We start from the raw sequence: 18,481 nt of genomic DNA on the forward strand, positions 1-18,481 counted from the left end.
AATCATGTACTTCTGTTTGATCCTAACACAGGAGGAGTACAGTAGTTACTTTAATCCTTTGATGAACGTGTCAATACACAATTTATGATACTACTATGATTTATGTAAGACAACAGAACAATGAGACCTTAGAAAGGAAGAAACCAAGATATCAAAGGTATCAAAAATGAAACACATGAGCACATACTAGAGTTTAAAAAAGCAGGGATACAATCTGAGCTGACAGAAAATGTACATACAGTTAAGCTCACACACACTATTTTATGAACATATAGGTTCACCTGCTGAATAAAAAAAAGGACAAATGAACCAAAGAAAGTTAAAACCATGAAGCAGATTCAGGCAGTAGTCTACAGAACAGTACAGTTTACAAAGTATAATCTGATCATTTTAAAACAACACAACATGCTCTTTTAGTAATCAATCAATCAATCAATCAATCAATCAATGTTTATTTATATAGCCCAATATCACAAATGTTACATTTGTCTCAGTGGACTTCACAGTTTGTACAGAATATCAGTATGACAATACAACACCCTCTGTCCTTAGACCCTCACATCGTACAAGGAAAAACTTCCAAAAAAGGAAAAACCCCACAGTTTAAAGAGGAACATGGGAGAAACCTCAGGGAGAGCATCAGAGGAGGGATCCCTCTCCCAGGACGGACAGACGTGCAATAGATGCCGTGTGTAAATTGAAAAGATAATACATGTACAACATAGGTAGTCCAAATGTTTGGAAATGCATGTGTCTATAATAAGAAGATGAATCCACGAGGATATCCATCATGATCCAGGACCACAGCAACAGGATCAGCCACGACTCAGGATCCCGGCGTATATAGACACCAAAAAGAAATTTGGGGAAGCTGGGTTATTCAGAACATGAGACAGGTACAGACAGAAGGAAGAAATAAAGTGTCCACCGACAGTCTAAGCCTATAGCAGCAAAACTAGGGGCTGAAATGTATATATACAGTCTATGGGCTGAATCTAATCAGCCCTAACTATAAGCTTTATCAAAAAGGAAGGTCTTAAGCGCACTCTTAAAAACGGATAAGGTGTCTGCCTCCCGAACACAAACTGGAAGCGGATTCCACAAATATGGAGCTTGATAAGAAAAGGCTCTGGCTCCCATTGTACTTTTAGAGACTCTAGGAACAACCAACAACCCTGCATTCTTGGAACGCAATGCCCTTGTAGGACAGTAGGGTATAATGAGTTCTTTAAGGTAAGATGGCGCCTGCCCATTAAGGGCTTTGTAGGCGAGAAGAAGAATTTTAAATTCTATCCTGTGTTCTATAGGGAGCCAGTGTAAGGCAGCCAGAACAGGAGTAATGTGGTCCCTTTTCCTAACTCTGGTTAGTACGCGTGCTGCAGCATTTTGAATCAGCTGAAGCGACTTAACTGACTTCTTGGTACACCCTGATAATAAAGAGTTACAATAATCCAGCCTTGAAGTAACAAATGCATGGACTAGTTTCTCTGCATCGTTTTGAGGCAAGATATGCCTGATTTTTGCAATGTTACGTAGATGGAAGTAGGCGGTCCTTGAAATTGATTTTATGTGGGCGTTAAAGGATAAATCCTGATCAAATATAACACCAAGATTCCTTACAGTCTCACTGGAGGCCAAATGAATGCCATCCATAGTTAATATATCTTTAGATAGTTTTTTTCGGTCAGTTTTGGCCGTGTTTAACATCAAAAAGTTTAAAGTCATCCACGTTTTTAAGTCCTTAAGGCAGTCTTGAATTTTATTTAGATGATTAACATTAAGTAACATTGTAATACTGCTAGCATTTTTTGGAAATCTCACTAATCTGATGACGTCTTTCTTTAATGTAACTCTAAGGGAATACTGTTACCATTTTTTTTATATCTAACTTTATCCTGTTACATCTGTAACTCCCGTGGCCTGGTTGTCAGTGATGGTGGTTGTGTTTTTAATAACAAATGGGAACAATACTCCTCTTTATGTGAGGAAGGACACTATAATCAATATTTACAACCGTTATCACTGAAGACTAACAGCCTCGCCCGGGTGTTGCCTGGAGACAGCACGTGTTTTGGGAAGCTCTTCTTGCTTTAACTTACTGACACAATTTCCACAAAACCGCTGTCAACAGCTCACTAGAGGAACTGAAACAAGTGTTTATTCTTAACTCTCTGTAATGTTGTCCAGTATCACCATTTTGGGGTTGAATGTCAATGACACATTGTTCTTGCTCAGCTAAACGTGCACTTCAGGTCTAAAGTCCAACCGTGCTCTGATCCTGAGGCACAATGTCAACATTCACCAGAATACTGCACACATAGTGGAGTTGAAACATGTTTCAGTAAATCATGCTTTTCACAATCCCTACTTTAGTAGCACTTAATATTGATCTATTACAGTACGCTAAGTAACTGAGATTTACAACTGAAGACCCATCTTTTTACATTGGCTTTTGTTTCTACTTGAGATGTATGTGATGTGTTCTGTGTTTGTTCCTTTCGGGACTCTGTGTGTTTTGTTTTTATGTTAACCTTCAATTCAGCCTCATGTTGTTACTGTATTTATGTTGTGGTCTTAATTTTAACTTTTGTTCTTTCTTGTGAAAGAGAATGTATTATTATTACAGCAAGCTAAGTAACTGAGATTTAACTACAATTACCTTCTTGTAGGACCTTAACTAAACAGCAGTATGAGAAAGTGGTAACTTGTCTGACTCATATTCAACAGAAGACACCACAGTGAGTCACACAGAGCGTTGCGACCTATCCCTGCCTCTGTTTATCCAAGTTATCAGTTTCTCAGTACGCCTCCCACACCCATCACTCCCAGTATTTAGTTTCTGCGCCCACTGCAAACACATTTCTGTCTTTGGGTCAGTTTCTGTCAGAACTTCCCTCTGAAAGCAGCTCAAACTTTGCTGAGTTATTTTTCCACTCCGACAACATGTGCACTGGAAAATGTTCCCGTTTCATTGCCGTGACTCTGTATCCATTGGCACTTATATCCATCATCTGTAACATCGTGCTGTTTTTTCCCGGCGGGGACGTGAAGTACGCCCAAGATGGACACATTACTGAGGAGGTGAAATACATGGGGGGACTCGTCGGAGGAGGAATAATGGTGAGTGTTTTTCCTCTACTCTGTTTTTGCAGGGCGTGACTCTGGGACGCACACTGCTTTAAATTAGTGTCTGGAATGTGCAGCCTCAAAAGTATTTTAGATATGTAAACTAAAACACACGAATAATGGATTTTAACAGTGCAGTGCGCATGTAATACGTTTAATGCAGTTTGAAGTTTTTACTTAACTTTTTAACTCTTGCTTTCTTTACCAAGCTTTTTTCATTTGCATTTTTTTTAGGAATGATTTGGTTACAAGGCATACATAACTAACTTAACCCTCTTAATGTTTTCTGTTCTCTACTTTACCCATTTTTCCCCTCTCTCATCAAAGATATAAACTTGGTTTCTTACTTCATGGTTCTTTTTTACATTCCATACATTTCATTTACCAGATTCTTCCATTGTGCGTTTATTAAGTTATTATCTTTTAACTAGTTCCTTGTAATTTATGCAATGATTGCTACTCTTTTTCCAAGGAATAGAGCAGGAATCCTTTTTTGGATGTCCTCTGGGGTTTTCCCAAGTATTAGTATCAGTGTTCTTAGTTGGCATTGCTCTTACAGCTATTTCCCAGAAATGCTAGTGACTTATCCGACCGGCCCACTTCGGTACCGCTAGTAAATTGTCCCAAACGTCCCGATGGCCAGTCCGCCACTGCCCAGAACCCACTGAAAACTGTGCAAGACCTAAATATATGACTTTGGCTTGCTCCTTGTTCTACAAGTTATCAAAATTGAGTGAAAATGATAAATTGTTTTGTCTAAATTGAGCTGAATGTGTATTATTGTCCTGCTCCAGGTGCTGCTCCCTGCGCTGTACATCCACCTAACGGGGACGCAGGGCTGCTGTGGGAACCGCTGCGGGGTGAGTCTGAAAACACTGTTTCAGGAGTTCAGTGAAAGACGAGCGCTGGCTGCTTAACAACATATGTTACAAACTCAATTATCTATATGTGCATACCATAGATACAGTGGTTCTCAACTGGTGGGTCGCGACCCAAAAGTGGGTCGCGGACCCATTTCGAGTGGGTCACAGATGTGTGAGTGAAAAAAAAAAAAAATAGAAAAAAAACATTTCCTTTTTTTTGGGGGGGAAAAAAAGTCAAACTTTTATTTTGAAGGTCCGATTTTTTAACGCTGTGCATGCAGTAGGCGTTGGACTGGAAGTACCGGAGACCATAAACGGTTTTGAAAACTTTGTCACGTAGCCTATTGATCATCTTCTCAATAAAACATCTCCTCTTTGCTCTTCTCTCTGTGTGGAGCAGCAAGCTGTCAGAACAAAGTGAAAAACAAACAATGGCATAAAATATTATTAATATATCAGGTAGTAATAAATGTAATTATTTTCTTCTCAGAGTGTACCAGAATGCGTAGTTTATATGTTAGTATTTCTAAAAATCTCCTGGGGGAGATTCTCCCCAGACCCCCCTTCTGAGGTTGGGTTTTCAGCATGTGTAGCCTTTTTATGTTAGTTCAGCTTTGATTCCATCATCTCATTAAACCTTTTTTAAAAGCATTCTCTTGTTCTGTGAAGGGATATATGCACTGTACTTCACTTTCATTAATATTGTATGCTGAAAAGCGTATATATTACCTCACAAGTTTTTGTTGAATAGATTTGAGTGGTTCAAAATTTCGGGTCGTGATCTATTGACTAAGGAAAAAGTGGGTCCCGAGGCCTGACCAGTTGAGAAACCACTGCCATAGAATATATGGTGCACAGAAATTCTCTAGATATGCTGGCATACAATTACAGATAAAGGGAATTTAAACTTTGTTTATTAGGAACCAGTGAAATAAATATGATATAAATCAGGGGAAATAGCTGATGAAAAAAAACGTGTTTGTGCACATATGGCACAAAAACATAATTAATAACACATTACTTTTCAAAGATTGTTGAATTAGTAAATAACAGAAGCTTAATATGCAGCATGGTGCTTGAAGAGGCCACGGCTAAGCTGCTTTGTGTATGTGTGTGATGCACGCTTTAGATAGTCAGGTGAATATAAGTCCAATACAAATTGTTTTCCAATTGAACACATTGCCATCGCCATACAAAAATGACAATTAAAACAGGGTGGGTATAGTTAGGAAAGCATGATATGTAATACATGATTAAGCCTTCAGAACAAGAATATTAAAGTTCAACACCTGCAAGTTTTTAGAGCTTTTAAGAGGTTCTGATAACATATTCCGTATAATTGCAGAAGTGTATATAATAATAGCAGTACAGGGAATAGTGTGGGAACCTGCTTCAGATAAAACAAATGTCACCAACCAACCTCTCTGATGAGAAACATGTCTCGGCAGGTTTTGGTGCAGCCTCACCCTGTAAGTGTTGTGAAAAGCAGCTGTGAGAGTTGAAATGTGAGGAATTGGAGAGAAACAAAAGTTGTGCCTGTCCTTTTTAAACACATAAATTACTAATTTATCAATTGCATGACAAAAATGTGAGGAAGGAGTGATAGAGTAAACATGGGGAATAATTCAGTATGAATGAGCGATGTGTTGCACAGAGACGTTTCTGACCTTTGCTCTTCCTCCTGCAGATGTTCCTCTCCATTGCCTTCGCTGCGGTGGGTGTGGCCGGCGCTCTGTACAGCTTCATCGTGGCGGTGCTCGGTCTGCAGAACGGACCTCTCTGCAAAGTCATTCTGATCTGGGGGACACCTTTCAAAGACGGGTGAGACACTTTTTTCAAGATTCAAGGATTTTATTGTCATGTGTACATAGCTACAGTGTAGATATAGCAATGAACATCTTAGGTCACAGGCTCCTCCAACAGTGCAACACAATACAACTGATAACATAGTTAAAATAGTTAAAATAGTGCAAGTAAATACAAATAAAATAGAATAGAAATAGACACTGAAGTTCTGATGACATTTGTTAAGTTTCTAAAGTCCTGATCACCAGGCTTTGGGAGATTACGTGTAACGGGATGATGTAATCAGGATACAGGATTAAAATGTTACTAAAAAACTAAAAAGAGTATATCGTGTTTGTTTTAAAAGGAGCAGATTGAATTGCTTCTTTGTAAGCTGTACTCTTCTGTAAGCTAATACTTTAAGTGTGAATCTATACGCCTGAATTTGATTTATGACTGAACCATATGCTCATAAAATAGTGTGTGTGAGCTTAACTGTATTTATTAAAAATAATGGAGCATTTTCTCTCAGCTCAGATATTATTTCTCCTTTTTTAACTGTAGTATGTGCTCATGTGTTTCTTTTTTGGTGTATAGGCTACTGCCTGAATATGCTTCATGAAAGGCAGCTTTCCCTATAAATACAATCTCTGACAGAAAACACATTTTGATACTCAATATCTTGGTTCTTCGGTTACTAGTAATTGCAACAGAATACATTTTAAAGTAACCCTCCCACCCCTGCTGATGAGTGACTTCCTGTTTTCCACAGCGACCATAGTTACCTGACTGACAGCACGTGGTGGGGCACGTGCACCGAGCCTAAGGACATCGTGCAGTTCAACATCGGGCTGTTCGCCACCCTGCTGGCCACCAGCGGCCTGCAGCTGATCCTCTGTGCCATCCAGATGATCAACGGGCTGTTCGGCTGCCTCTGTGGCACCTGTGGAGACAAAGGGGTAAAAACAGTAGCATAACGAAAACAATAGCAGGGTTTTATGTGTTGTGAGGACATCCTAATTCAGACACTTTTCAGATAAGAAATGTTCAGTGGTGTAAAGTAACTAAGTGGATTTACTCAAGTACTGTTCTTAAAGGTCACCTATAATGCAAAATCCACTTGTTCATGTCTCTTCTACATCAACATGTGTCCCCTCTGTGTAAAGAGACTCTGAAAGTTTCAGGAAAAAAGATTCTCTCACTTTTTGTCCTGATCCATTTATATAAAAACCTGTCTGAAAATGAGCTGATCAGATTTTGGCCACTTTATGATGTCATAACGATTTTTCGGCTTGTGTAACCATTAGCCAATCACCAACCAAGGTAACCCCCCCCCCACCACCTTATCACCTGAATCTCCTCCTAGAGCACCATTGTGTTCTTTTTTAACCAAATCTCTCTCAGAGGGGCGTGGGGAGAGGCTCCTTATTTTCATCTAAAGTAACAGACAGTAACAGCTGCCATGATCTGTTTGGTGTTTGGAGCCAAACACTTCAGACACATGTTTTGTATATATCTGTGACCTATAATATATTGATGAAAAGCAGTATAATAGGGGACCTTTAAGTACAATTTTGAGATACTTGTGCTTTATGTTGGGGAATAATTTCCTTAGGTATTTAACTTTTGACACAGTTCATCGTTTTCTCCTTTCACCGTCTCTTTTCCCATGGCATTGGACTAGACTCTAGGCTAGGGCCTTGGGTATTGCTGCTCTCTCTCTCTCTTAAGGAGGGGCAGCTTGGGCACATTGTTGATGCCACACTTTATGACCGCGCACAAGCTGCCATTAGATAGTTTAATGTTCAGGGACATCTAGAGGCCCTTCTTTTCTGGGACGTAGGTTCCCTGGCACATATTATTTTCTATGGACGACAGCTCTAGTTAGATTCAGGGTCCATATTTGTTTAGTCTCGCTGATGAGGAATGTTGATTAGTACACTCTGAACTAGTTAAAACCTCGAACTGCAGACGAGATCTTCAGAATTGGTTTGGCAGCAGCTGTGTCACCTCGTGGCGGCAGCACATGTCTCGTCAAATTCTCCGGCCGTAACTCTATAATAAACCTTCAGTGTGTGCCATCAAAGCTCCAGTTCTCCCCGTGTCTCTCTGAGTTTCGTCTCCATTGCTTCAGAAGTTTCCACTTCGAGTATTTCCATTTTATGCTTCTTTGTACTTCTACTCCACTACAATTCAGAGGTAATGGTGTACTTCTACTCCACTACATGTATTTAATACCTTTAGTTACTTTACAGATCTGGATGAATGGTGTGAAATATAATCAAGTGTTAAATCAGACTTTAGTTCCACCTGGAGTAAATTCACAAGCTACCCTGCAGTATACAAAGCCATTCAAACTAGCTGCACCTTTACCAGCTTTGACAACACTTTAATGATCAATCATTATAAATCATATCATATATATTATTCTGAAATGGACCAATCTGCACAATGAATACTTTTACTTTTGTTACTTTATGTATATTTTTATGCTAATACTTTTCTACTTTTACTTCAGTAACATTTTGAATGCAGGACTTTCACTTGTAACAGAGTATTCCTACACTCTGGTACTTCTACTTTTACTCAAGTGCAAGACCTGAGTACTTCTCCTACCTGTGGTAATTGTAGAGAATCTTGACTTCCTGTTCTAATGATGTGTTTTTTTATTTACTTACAGCCGCTGTGAGTCTGACAGATGACCGGCGCCCTCTGCTGGAGGATGGAGAGAAGTGTTCCTGCTACAAAATATTCACTATGACATTTTTATACTTTTTGTGTTTTTCATGAGGCTAAATGCTGCATTTTAATAAAATAGACATCTTTTATGTCTGCAAGTGTTGTTGTGAAAATGGCACAGTATTATAAACAATTTATGCTTTTGATTTAATTTGAAATAAATTGTTTTAAAATAAAAGACGCTCATCCAGTTCTCTGTGATGTCACATTATATTTCGTAGGAAATCGATAATACTTTCGCTTTATTTAAGTGTTTTGTTACAATAATTAACAGCTAATGAAATAACACACACCATTTAATTATTCTACAATGACACCTTTAATGTAAGTCATTTTCTGCAATGAATACCAGGATGCACAAACATGTCAGTGTCATCTCAAATACAGTAGTTAGCATTTTAAAATGTGTATTAACATTGAAGGGAATAGGACTGAGATTTCTGAAATGCCAACTAAGCACAGGAAAAACCCTGCACGCCAAATGCATTGTGCAAAAGGTCCATTTGATTAAAAGAAGGGATATTTCTTCACTGACTTTTACAGAATGGACACAGATAGAGGTTACACAACAGAAAAGGCAAAGCGTAGTGATCAAAAAAGGCAAAAACTGGGTTTAAAGAGATTGAAAATACAAAAACAGTCAGTATGACAAAACTCCTGCTGGCAGTGTTTGTTTTAGTTGAGGCTGGGGAACCCTGTTAGACTTTAGTTCATGGTTAAAGCAAATTATTTTAACATATTTATTACCAGAATAGCCATTTTCTTTACTCTATGAATTAAAAATGTAAAAAAAAAAACATGTCATCAAAACCCATTTTAGGCAACTTCAATTGATTAGTATATTCTACCTCACATTTCTAACTTCATGCATTAAGTTTCTGTGCATTAAAAGATAACCTCTCAACCTAACGGAGTGTTTCTCTGTGTACCTGCATACACAGAAAGTAAAGAATCATTTGAAATGTCTGTCAGAGAAACACGTTTCTGTGCGTATATGACTTCTTTTGAGGTAGACATAAGAAATAATAATACACTGGAGTGTTAACATCCTCAATGAGGCTAGTTACCGTTGCTTCTATGCTGCACATACATTTTCTAATTTTAGTATGCAAGCTGTATGCTGGCAGTAGCAATTTTGGAGTTTAAAATCAACTATATATATATATATATATATAAAACACTAAAAAATTAATGAATACGATGATCTAAACACTATGTTAGAAGGGTAAGTTAAAAAAGAGATGAAGCGTGACAGTTTTGAGGGAAAACCAGATCCCTAAAGTATTGAGCTTGAATGCTTCAACTGGAGTTTTGGCGAGGTTTTATGGCTGTAATACTTCACTTCCTTCATTCGAGTTGTGCGTGTTTTAGCTGTCAAACTGCTTCATCATGAGCTTCCGGCTGACCTCGTATCCCAGGAACAACGCTCCGTTAGCAGGGAAGGTGCGCACCATGGTGGGGGTGAGACCGGAGTACAGTGCCCTCACACCTGAACAAAACAAACAGCAAAGATTATTTTCTAAGTCATGGGTGTCCAAACTTTTTTCACCGAGGGCCACATACAGAAAAATATTCGAAGGGCCGGGCCGCTCACTAGAGGTGAGGTATACTGTCTCCTAAGTTAAGTTATAAGTTAGCAAAATCAATCAAAAGTAGGTAAATGATACTTGAATCTGCTTTAAGTCAAATAAACACCCTACATCCCAGCTCTCCACAGGGTTTAATTTAATTTGTTAGCAGCTCACTCCTTACAACAGGAGCCCCAGACTGATTATCATAAGAGGAAATAGGAAGGGTCTATTTCAAGGTTGTTATGTAAATAAGTGAATGGGCTTTTTTCTTATCGACTTAGATTTGTTAGAACATATTTTCAAATGTAATTGACTGAATGTATTGTAAATTGGGCTTATTAACACATGAACACTACTGTGTAATATACAGGGTTCTTACACCTTTTCCAAAGTCAAATTCAAGCACTTTTCAAGGTGCATTTTCAAGCATCTTACAGCTGTTGTAAATTACATATTTATATACACATACTTATACTCAAATGATTATTTCCCTACCTCACATTAAATCAGATGTTCTTTATGCTATAAACAACCAAGGACTTGGACAACCAAGGACTGTTGACCTCTGGGTGAGTGCTGCTTCCTACCTTCACTGGACTAACAATGGCTAATCCCAAACTGTACTGCTTTTTCCTTGCATTATTCGCCGCCTCCCTACCCCCTCCTGCTATCTCTTGGCCGTGCTCTGATTGTATTACTACTGATGATATCGGGCAATGTGCATGTTCATCCTGGACCTTCTATTGTATGTAGCCCTAGTTCTGACCTGTGCCCTGATGTCAATCTTTGTCACAATGATCTGAGTTTCCCTGACTTCTGCTCTCGTAAAGCTTTAGGTTTTCTACATGTAAATGCTAGAAGCTTACTGCCAAAAATTTACCAGATAAAAGTACTTGTTCACAGCTCAAATCCGGAGGTACTTGTCATCAGGCCGGAGCGGAGCTGTTTTATGTGAAAGCGAAGCAATTAAGCGTGCTCCGACTTCTTTATTTTCTTTTAATCTAAAAAGCGAAGTAAAGCATTTACAATTTCAAGCACTTTATCCCAAATTCAAGCACCATTTCCAAAATCCAAGCACTTTTCAAACCTTGAAAACACCTCATAACATTTCAAGCATTTTCAAGGATTTCTAGCACCCGCACGAACCCTGAATATATGTTTACAGATATATTTAATAAGTACAATACAAGAAAAGCTCAAGTTTAATTTGTGGGCCGTATTCAAATTATACTTTTTTAATTTGCTGAGGGCCGATTCAAAATGTCCTGCGGGCTGCATTTGGCCCCCGGGCCTTAGTTTGGATACCCCTGTTCTAAATTAATGAATCCAGTCAACATCTCTGCAAAAACTGCTGAAACAATCACAAACTGATGATCAAAACTGCGATGCTTCCCACCTTCAGTACGAGCGATGGTCATGAAGGTCTTGAAAAACCCCGCCTGTTTGCCCATCATCGACATGACCTGGATCCGAGATTTGACGCAGTCCATGGGATAAACAACGAGCCACAGACAGGCCCCCCCCAGACCCCCGCTGAACATGATGGGCATCACACCTTCAACACACACAGGCACACAATACATTAGATTTGAGGGAGTGGAAAGCAAATATGTATACGATAGAGAAAAGGAAAAAGGATTCATATGGGAAGTACATCGTATTTAAAGTCCAACAAATGTAACATTGATAAAGTGTGAGGGCCCTTGAAAAGCCTGAGATGGAAAATGTGCTTACATTACATTTTGATGTCAGTGATTGACCAAAAAGGATCATAACTAGGGCTGTAAACATTAACTTGTTAACACATGCGATTAATCTTCCGCCTGTTATGTCAGCACCGATGTTTAACATGAGTTATATGGCATTCAAATGGCAAAGAAAGTGGAGAAATTGGCACAAGCAACATGTCATTTCCAGGTGGTCTCCAGTCAGTGCATCAGGAAGAACCATCACTACCTCGGTGTAAAGACACAGCGGCACTCATTACTTAGGTGTGTTGAAAACAGAGAAAAGGTGTTGTGAGAATATGCCTTGTGTTGCGCACAATATACAAAGGGGAATCACAGCGACTCTCCGTGTTTGTCGTGCATGTCTTCATTACAACCTGTGTATATGTTTTATCTCCCCCCAAATACAAGTATCACTATTGTCATCAAGGCGATAAATGGTTATATTGATTTACAGCACTTATGATAACTGAATTATAATTGGATGATTCTATTTTTTCAAAGATTCATAGGTTTTATTGTCATATGCACAAAGCTACAGTGTAGAAATGGCAATGAAATTCTTCTGACTTGAGCTCCTCCAACAATGCAACATATATAATAAAATACAAAATAAAAAAGTAGTGCAAAAAGTCTATATACATGTCAATAGAATATGGGATATGTACAAGAACAAAATATGAAATTAAATAATGTAAATTAAGACTAAATCAAATAATAATCAAGGTAAGTATTTTGTGCCAGTACCTATGTCGTCTTTTTCACACTTCATGTAGTCGGCAAAGGTCGTGCGGCAGAGCTCGTAGGCCCCGAAGAAGCAGAAGTACCCGGGCACCTCTCTGGCGATGGTGGGGGTCAGACCCTGGAAGAAGCCCCGCGGCCCCTCAGCCTTCATGATGGATCTCACCACCGACCACACTGTGCTGCAGACAGAGCAGAGGAGCGTCAATGCACAAACACACACTACAAAAATACAAGCATTAGATTAAAACATTTTCATGCATGACTTTATAAACAAAATATTGGGATGAACAGTTTTTGAGCGGTTCTGTTTTTACCTTCTCTAAATTACATTTTCAATATTCAGTTTTCATAACTTGGTCAATGATCCAAAAACAATAATGAATTCATAATTAAATGTGGTAAAAGGTCTAGATTTCTTAAGTTCCATATCGCTAAGTCTGAAACCAATTATCTTTATTATAAGAAACGCGATATATCAAAACGTTTTGTAAACAAATATTCTTTTATGATTATTAACCTTTAAAAAGGGACACACTATGCTCATTTTCAGGTTCATATCTTTATTTAGTGTCTCTACTGTGACATGTCTCCATGTTTTAATGTTCAAAAAGCTCTTTAATTTTCTCATATGTGCTGCAGCACCTCTTTTCACCCTCTGTCTGAAAACAGAGCCCAGTCTGCTCTGATTGGTTAGCTAGCCGGCTCTGTTGTGATTGGTCAACAGCTTAGAGATGTCTCGCCCCTTAGTCTATCACGTATAGAGAGGCGAAGTCCCTCCCTCTCCGGGGGACCTCCATGGGACCTTATTTCGGAAAAAGTATGTATTGAAGTCAATGGGGAGAGAAAGATTATCTTTCGATCCCGTTTGAATTGTGCCACGAATTACACATATGATGTTTGTCAATTTAAAAGATAATTTTGCAAGTCAAAAAAATAAAATTTGTCGTAAAACTGTGAAACCGCTCAATGAACTACATCTCCCGTCTCGCACCACACACCAAGACGGCCGTCACGTTGGCACATTTCACTTCTTTCTTTCAGAATGAGGCGGAAAGTATTAAAAGAGGTGAAAATCACTCCAAGTCTGGGCATGTTGAGAGCTGTACATACACACAAGGGGAGTTAGTCGGTTCGTAAGAGCCAGCATGCCGGACCGGGATTCTGGGATTTGTAGTCTTTCTAGTTGCGTATTTTTCATAGTCTTATATTTCAACAGTTTTACGACAAACTGTGACTTTTTTTGATGGAAATTATTTGTTAAGATTGACAAACATCATATGTGTAATTCGTGGCACAATTCAAACGGGGTCGAAAGATAATCTTTCTCTCCCCATTGACTTCAATACATACTTTTTCCGAAATAAGGTCCCATGGAGGTCCCCAGAAGGGGAGGGACTTCGCCTCTCTATATTGTGTGGAAGTGCTAGCCAACAGAAGTGTGAGTGTTACATATTGATGTCATTATGTGACTGAAGTAAACAAAGGAGTCTAATGGAGGAGTTTCAGGCAGGGTAGAGTGTGTGGGAGAGAAACTGCCTCTTGAAGGGACTTTAGCCTTTGCAGACCATTGACATGCACAAAGACCATACTACAGGAAAGGTAAACCCCCAAAAAGCATAATAAGGCCTCTTTAAAATCACTTACTTATGGCTCTTTGCAATCTTGCCTGATAACTCCATTTCATACATGGCTTGCAGCCGACACTTGACCAGCTCAGTGGGGCAGAGGACTAGCGAAGAGAAAATGGACGCTATTGAGCCAGCACAAGCTTTCTGCACATCACTAGAAGAGAGCAAGGGATAAACAGAAGACAGTTAGAGATCTCAAATGTACCTTCAGGGAAATATTAGATTCAATGTAATAGCAAAAAGGACAGCATAGTTAACCTGAGCACAGTCTCGTTGGGCAGACCAGCTGAGAGGCGGATGACCTGCTGGCAGAATCCGTAGCTCATGAAGAGCACGGAGTTCTCTGCGATGTTGGCCATCAGAGCCGGGGAGGTGCCTTGGTAGAGACCCCGCAGACCCACCTGTTTGTAGGTGGACGTGACGCAGTGGATGAAACCCCGGTACAGATTAGGAAAGGTCTGCATCTTGACCTTTGCTGTGTCGAGAGGCTGCCCACTGAACACACATGCAGCCCCCCCTGAGAGGAAGACAGTGGGAAAAGAGAAAGAACATGAAGAAACTGAATATGAATGTCACACTAGCACAGTGACTAAGTGTCTCTGTTTTAACCAATCACATGTATGTAAGAAAAAACAAAGCTAGTATACACTTCTGTATTTTAGTGATGTGGTTCTGTTTTAGGCCAGTTGTACTCAGTTTGTTTTTTAACTATTACTTATTCCCCCCCCCTTTTTCATTTCTTATTCTTTCCTTTATAATTTGTTCCTCTTTTTCTTTTTATCCTGTTTTCTTATTTGTTTTTCTTTATTCTTTTCACTTGGTCTTGTATTTTTAACATCTTTTTTTTTCTTACCTTTTTTCTTATTATTTTTGTTTGTTTTTCTATTTTCCTGTCTTCAAGAGAGACAGGGCTTGACAACATGTGTTGCATTCAACTGAATGGGTTAAAGAGTCTAATGTGGAGAAATGAGGCGGAAAAACACCGGAGTCATCAGAAGCTCCTGCTGCGTCAGACAAGGCTTGTTTGGATAAGCAGTGGAAAGGCAGCCTGGTTTACTTTAAAGAGATTAAATATTGTTTGCTTGCTCTGTTTTAGAGAAGAGTTTTGTAGTTACTGTACCTATGGCTCCTGCAGAGAGGTCAATGGCGGCCTGGACCGCCGGGTGAGGGGCCATGGCGTCCGAGTAGTTTTCAGAAGAGGTTTCTCTTTCTCTCAGCTACCTGGTTAAAAAAAAAATGTTCTTGAGGCTCCAATCACTGCTACACAGGGGCGGCGCCAGGGGGTAGCTTGGAGTTGCTATAGCAACTCCAACAATTGGCTGAGCAACGGCTTAGCAACCCCATTGTTTTGTTATGAAAATGCATCTAAATATATTTATACACATTCTCGCGAGATCTATCAGGGGTCGTTGTAAGTTAAAGCGCGAACTGTTACTTGGCTAATGTTGTTATAATTCTCAGTGTGTGAACACAGATCGAAAATGGAAAGATTTCTTACAAGTCAGCGTAAACGACCGCGATCTCCAACGGAGCCGGTCCAGCCGGACAACCCTGTGTGTGTGTCAGTCTGTTTGCGGTGTGGTGATGAGGTTAAATGCCACAGCATGCCAGTTGAAACAGTGAACGATCGCTATTATGTACGCTTAGGGTGTAATGGTATTATACACAAATATTGTAGGAGCACAGAAACAGTGTTCAAATTCTGTTTTTACAAACTTATTTTGGTTGTGCTTACCTTGAAAAGTAATGTTATAAGTGTCAAAGGAATGTTTTAATGTAAATATTAATGATAATATTGTAGCGTGTCCAAGTTAATAGTTATTTCAGTTATCAGATGTGCACAGTTTAGTACATTTGTAAAGTTATTTAGGCAATGTTGTTGGTGGGAGTTAGGGAGAGACCGCCCCTTCCAGGTGTGTGTGTGCGTTTTCCGGTGTGTATGTAGGGAGTAGGAGACGGTAGGAGTTGTGTTCGAGTGTGGGGAAAAGTCATGAGTGTTATACTATTGATTGGTTCTGTAAGGCGTGGCTATGTGGCCGTCAATACCAGAAAATAAAGAGAACGTTTTCGACATTGAAGGCTTGTGATCTGTGATCTTGAATAGCGGTGAACGCTACAATATGAACAGGCTCGTGCTTGGCCCACTGGTATTGTTTGTTTATTTATTTTGAAAATTAACTAGCAACACTGTGCTGTCATATAGCAACTGCTAAGCTACTGCAGCAAAAGAATCCTGGCGCCACCCATGCTGCTACATCTTATTAAAGCACTCAAATTACTCTAAAAAAGGAACATAACCAGTCATTTGTTTTCTTAAAACACTTCTATTACACAGAGAATATGGGCATGTTTCCACACAGTTATCAGGGCAGACAACACAGCAACAGCAGCAAGGTTATAAAGTTCACTACAATAAAACCTGCCCTCCTACGTGACAATCAGAGGTGGAGAAGTACTCAGATCTTGTACTTGAGTAAAAGTAGAAGTACCAGAGTGTAGGAATACTCTGTTACAGGTAAAAGTCCTGCATTCAAAATGTTACTCAGGTAAAAACAGAAAAGTATTAGCATCAAAATATAATTAAAGTACAAAAGTAAAAGTAGTCATTGTGCAGATTGGTCCATTTCAGAATAATGTATACGATATGTTTTATAATGATTGATCATTAAAGTGTTCTCAAAGCTGGTAAAGGTGCAGCTAGTTTTAATGACTTTGTATACTGCAGGGTAGCTGGTGAATTTACTCCAGGTGGAACTAAAGTCTGATTTAACACTTGATTATATTTCACATCATTCATCCAGATCTGTGAAGTAACTAAAGGCATTAAATACATGTAGTGGAGTAGAAGTACAAAGTAGCATAACATGGAAATACTCAGGTAAAGTACAAGTAGGCTACCTCAAGATTGTACTTAAGTACAGTAGTTCAGTAAATGTACTTAGTTACTTCCCACCTCTACTAAACAAAAATGGCATGATTTCTTCTTTAAGGGACATGTAGTGCTCTTGCTGATGTAACATGTTGGCCCCACTTAACATAACAATGCCTAACACAAGGTTACCACCAGTGGGAGACAAAAGGCTATTTATTGTAACGATAAAGAAATTAAATATAATGTCAGATAGCAACACAACTATAAGACACACATTTATACTTTAGAGACAAAGAGTAAACACCGTTTTTATTACAGATGTACCACGTGCTGATAACATGTGTAGCAACAACACCCAATATTTACCGGGTGAAAGTAAGTCGGTGCTGTTCAACAGATGGTTACTCTCCAAAGGTGGAAATAATGTGAGAATACAAACCTTACAGAAGGGCGACAAAGTCAAACTGGAGCATGAACGTGTTTCTGGTCCGGTTACCGTGAGAGTCTGCCTTCATCACACGGTGTCAACCCGGGAGGGGCTGCTGACCCGAGCTAACATCCTCACCGGCAGACCACATGCTAACCCGAGCCAACGCATCCAAACACCCGCAGTTTGTCTCGCTGTTATCTCGTGTGTAACATCTGCACCGGGGTGGTCATCATGGATGTATAATAAGAACTGGATACAGCGTGGGAGGCGGGGCCTCATTCATTCCTATGAGAGTTGCTCATTCGCGCATGATGATAAAATGGCCCAACTTTTGAGAGAGCGAAACGTCACAGATTACCCGGCATGCCTGAGAAGTACCCGTATGTGCGCTCATAGCGCATGCGCAACTTTAACCTTGGTTGCATTCGAATAGTCAATAGCCTCGTCTCAATACCCCTCCTCGACTCCTCCTTTCCCTCACTCGCGTCCCTTCCTTGCGTCTTAGCTCCGCCTCCGTAAGATGCGAGCAAGAGACACGAGGAGGTGACGCGAGGACAGAGGAGTCCTCAGGTATTAATTGGGATGTCCTCGTTCACTCAAACGTCACTCTTAAACGACGTCTGTTAATGATGACATGTGCACAGCTGTATCCCCTCTCATTGGGTTTAACTGAATAACCCTTTAGAACCGGCCCATTTATTGTTAAATATGTATTTAAATTATGAATCTTTCTCTTTTTACTCAAGGAATTCAATGTATGATGGTTGGTCCTGCTTTTGTGTTCCGTTTTGGTGTAAAATGTACATTTCAATAAAATTATAATTATAATAATGTGAAAGCCTTTACTCGGAAAATGTGTGTCCTGTAGATCCCCACATTCACCACAAACCCACATTCAGGACTGAATTTTAAATAATTTAACTCCTGAATATCTTAACACAAAACAAAACAAATAATTTTTATTTATCAAGATCTAGCCATTTATGAAATAGCTTT

The 18,481-nt window shown here is 39.5% G+C and overlaps 2 protein-coding genes across 3 annotated transcripts; one reads left to right on the top strand and one right to left on the bottom strand.

Annotated features, from left to right (window-relative positions):
* Positions 1 to 2,810: 2,810 nt before the first annotated feature.
* si:ch211-137i24.10 (uncharacterized protein LOC565274 homolog) lies at positions 2,811 to 8,704 on the top strand. Its single transcript, XM_034140113.1, has 5 exons — positions 2,811 to 3,120; positions 3,921 to 3,986; positions 5,677 to 5,810; positions 6,547 to 6,733; positions 8,455 to 8,704. Exons 1-5 carry the CDS (start codon positions 2,944 to 2,946, stop codon positions 8,461 to 8,463), a joined length of 573 nt encoding a protein of 190 aa, XP_033996004.1. The 5' UTR covers positions 2,811 to 2,943; the 3' UTR covers positions 8,464 to 8,704.
* A 104-nt stretch (positions 8,705 to 8,808) lies between these two features.
* Positions 8,809 to 17,779, bottom strand: slc25a15b (solute carrier family 25 member 15b). Of its 2 annotated transcripts, none has more exons than XM_034140112.1 (7): positions 17,495 to 17,779; positions 15,304 to 15,400; positions 14,442 to 14,700; positions 14,200 to 14,337; positions 12,559 to 12,734; positions 11,481 to 11,639; positions 8,809 to 10,002 (listed from the first exon to the last, which is right to left on the bottom strand). In XM_034140112.1, the coding sequence occupies exons 2-7, from the start codon at positions 15,356 to 15,358 to the stop codon at positions 9,881 to 9,883; spliced, it is 909 nt and encodes a 302-aa protein (XP_033996003.1). In that variant the 5' UTR covers positions 15,359 to 15,400; positions 17,495 to 17,779; the 3' UTR covers positions 8,809 to 9,880. The 2 variants fall into 2 exon arrangements, with proteins under 2 accessions (XP_033996003.1, XP_033996002.1); XM_034140111.1 differs by having other exon boundaries at positions 15,304 to 15,404.
* Positions 17,780 to 18,481: the final 702 nt, after the last annotated feature.

This window comes from Trematomus bernacchii, unplaced genomic scaffold (assembly GCF_902827165.1).
Source record: "Trematomus bernacchii unplaced genomic scaffold, fTreBer1.1, whole genome shotgun sequence".
Taxonomy (NCBI): domain Eukaryota; kingdom Metazoa; phylum Chordata; class Actinopteri; order Perciformes; family Nototheniidae; genus Trematomus; species Trematomus bernacchii.

Coding starts and splice junctions, on each gene's coding strand:
- si:ch211-137i24.10 (XM_034140113.1), top strand. CDS start 2,944: ATGTGCACTGGAAAATGTTCCCGTTTCATTGCCGTGACTCTGTATCCA. Junction 3,987..5,676: donor GCTGTGGGAACCGCTGCGGG/GTGAGTCTGAAA, acceptor TTCCTCCTGCAG/ATGTTCCTCTCCATTGCCTT. Junction 5,811..6,546: donor GGGACACCTTTCAAAGACGG/GTGAGACACTTT, acceptor TGTTTTCCACAG/CGACCATAGTTACCTGACTG.
- slc25a15b (XM_034140112.1), bottom strand. CDS start 15,358: ATGGCCCCTCACCCGGCGGTCCAGGCCGCCATTGACCTCTCTGCAGGA. Junction 14,338..14,441: donor CCCAACGAGACTGTGCTCAG/GTTAACTATGCT, acceptor GCTCTCTTCTAG/TGATGTGCAGAAAGCTTGTG. Junction 11,640..12,558: donor GTGTGAAAAAGACGACATAG/GTACTGGCACAA, acceptor TGTGTGTTGAAG/GTGTGATGCCCATCATGTTC.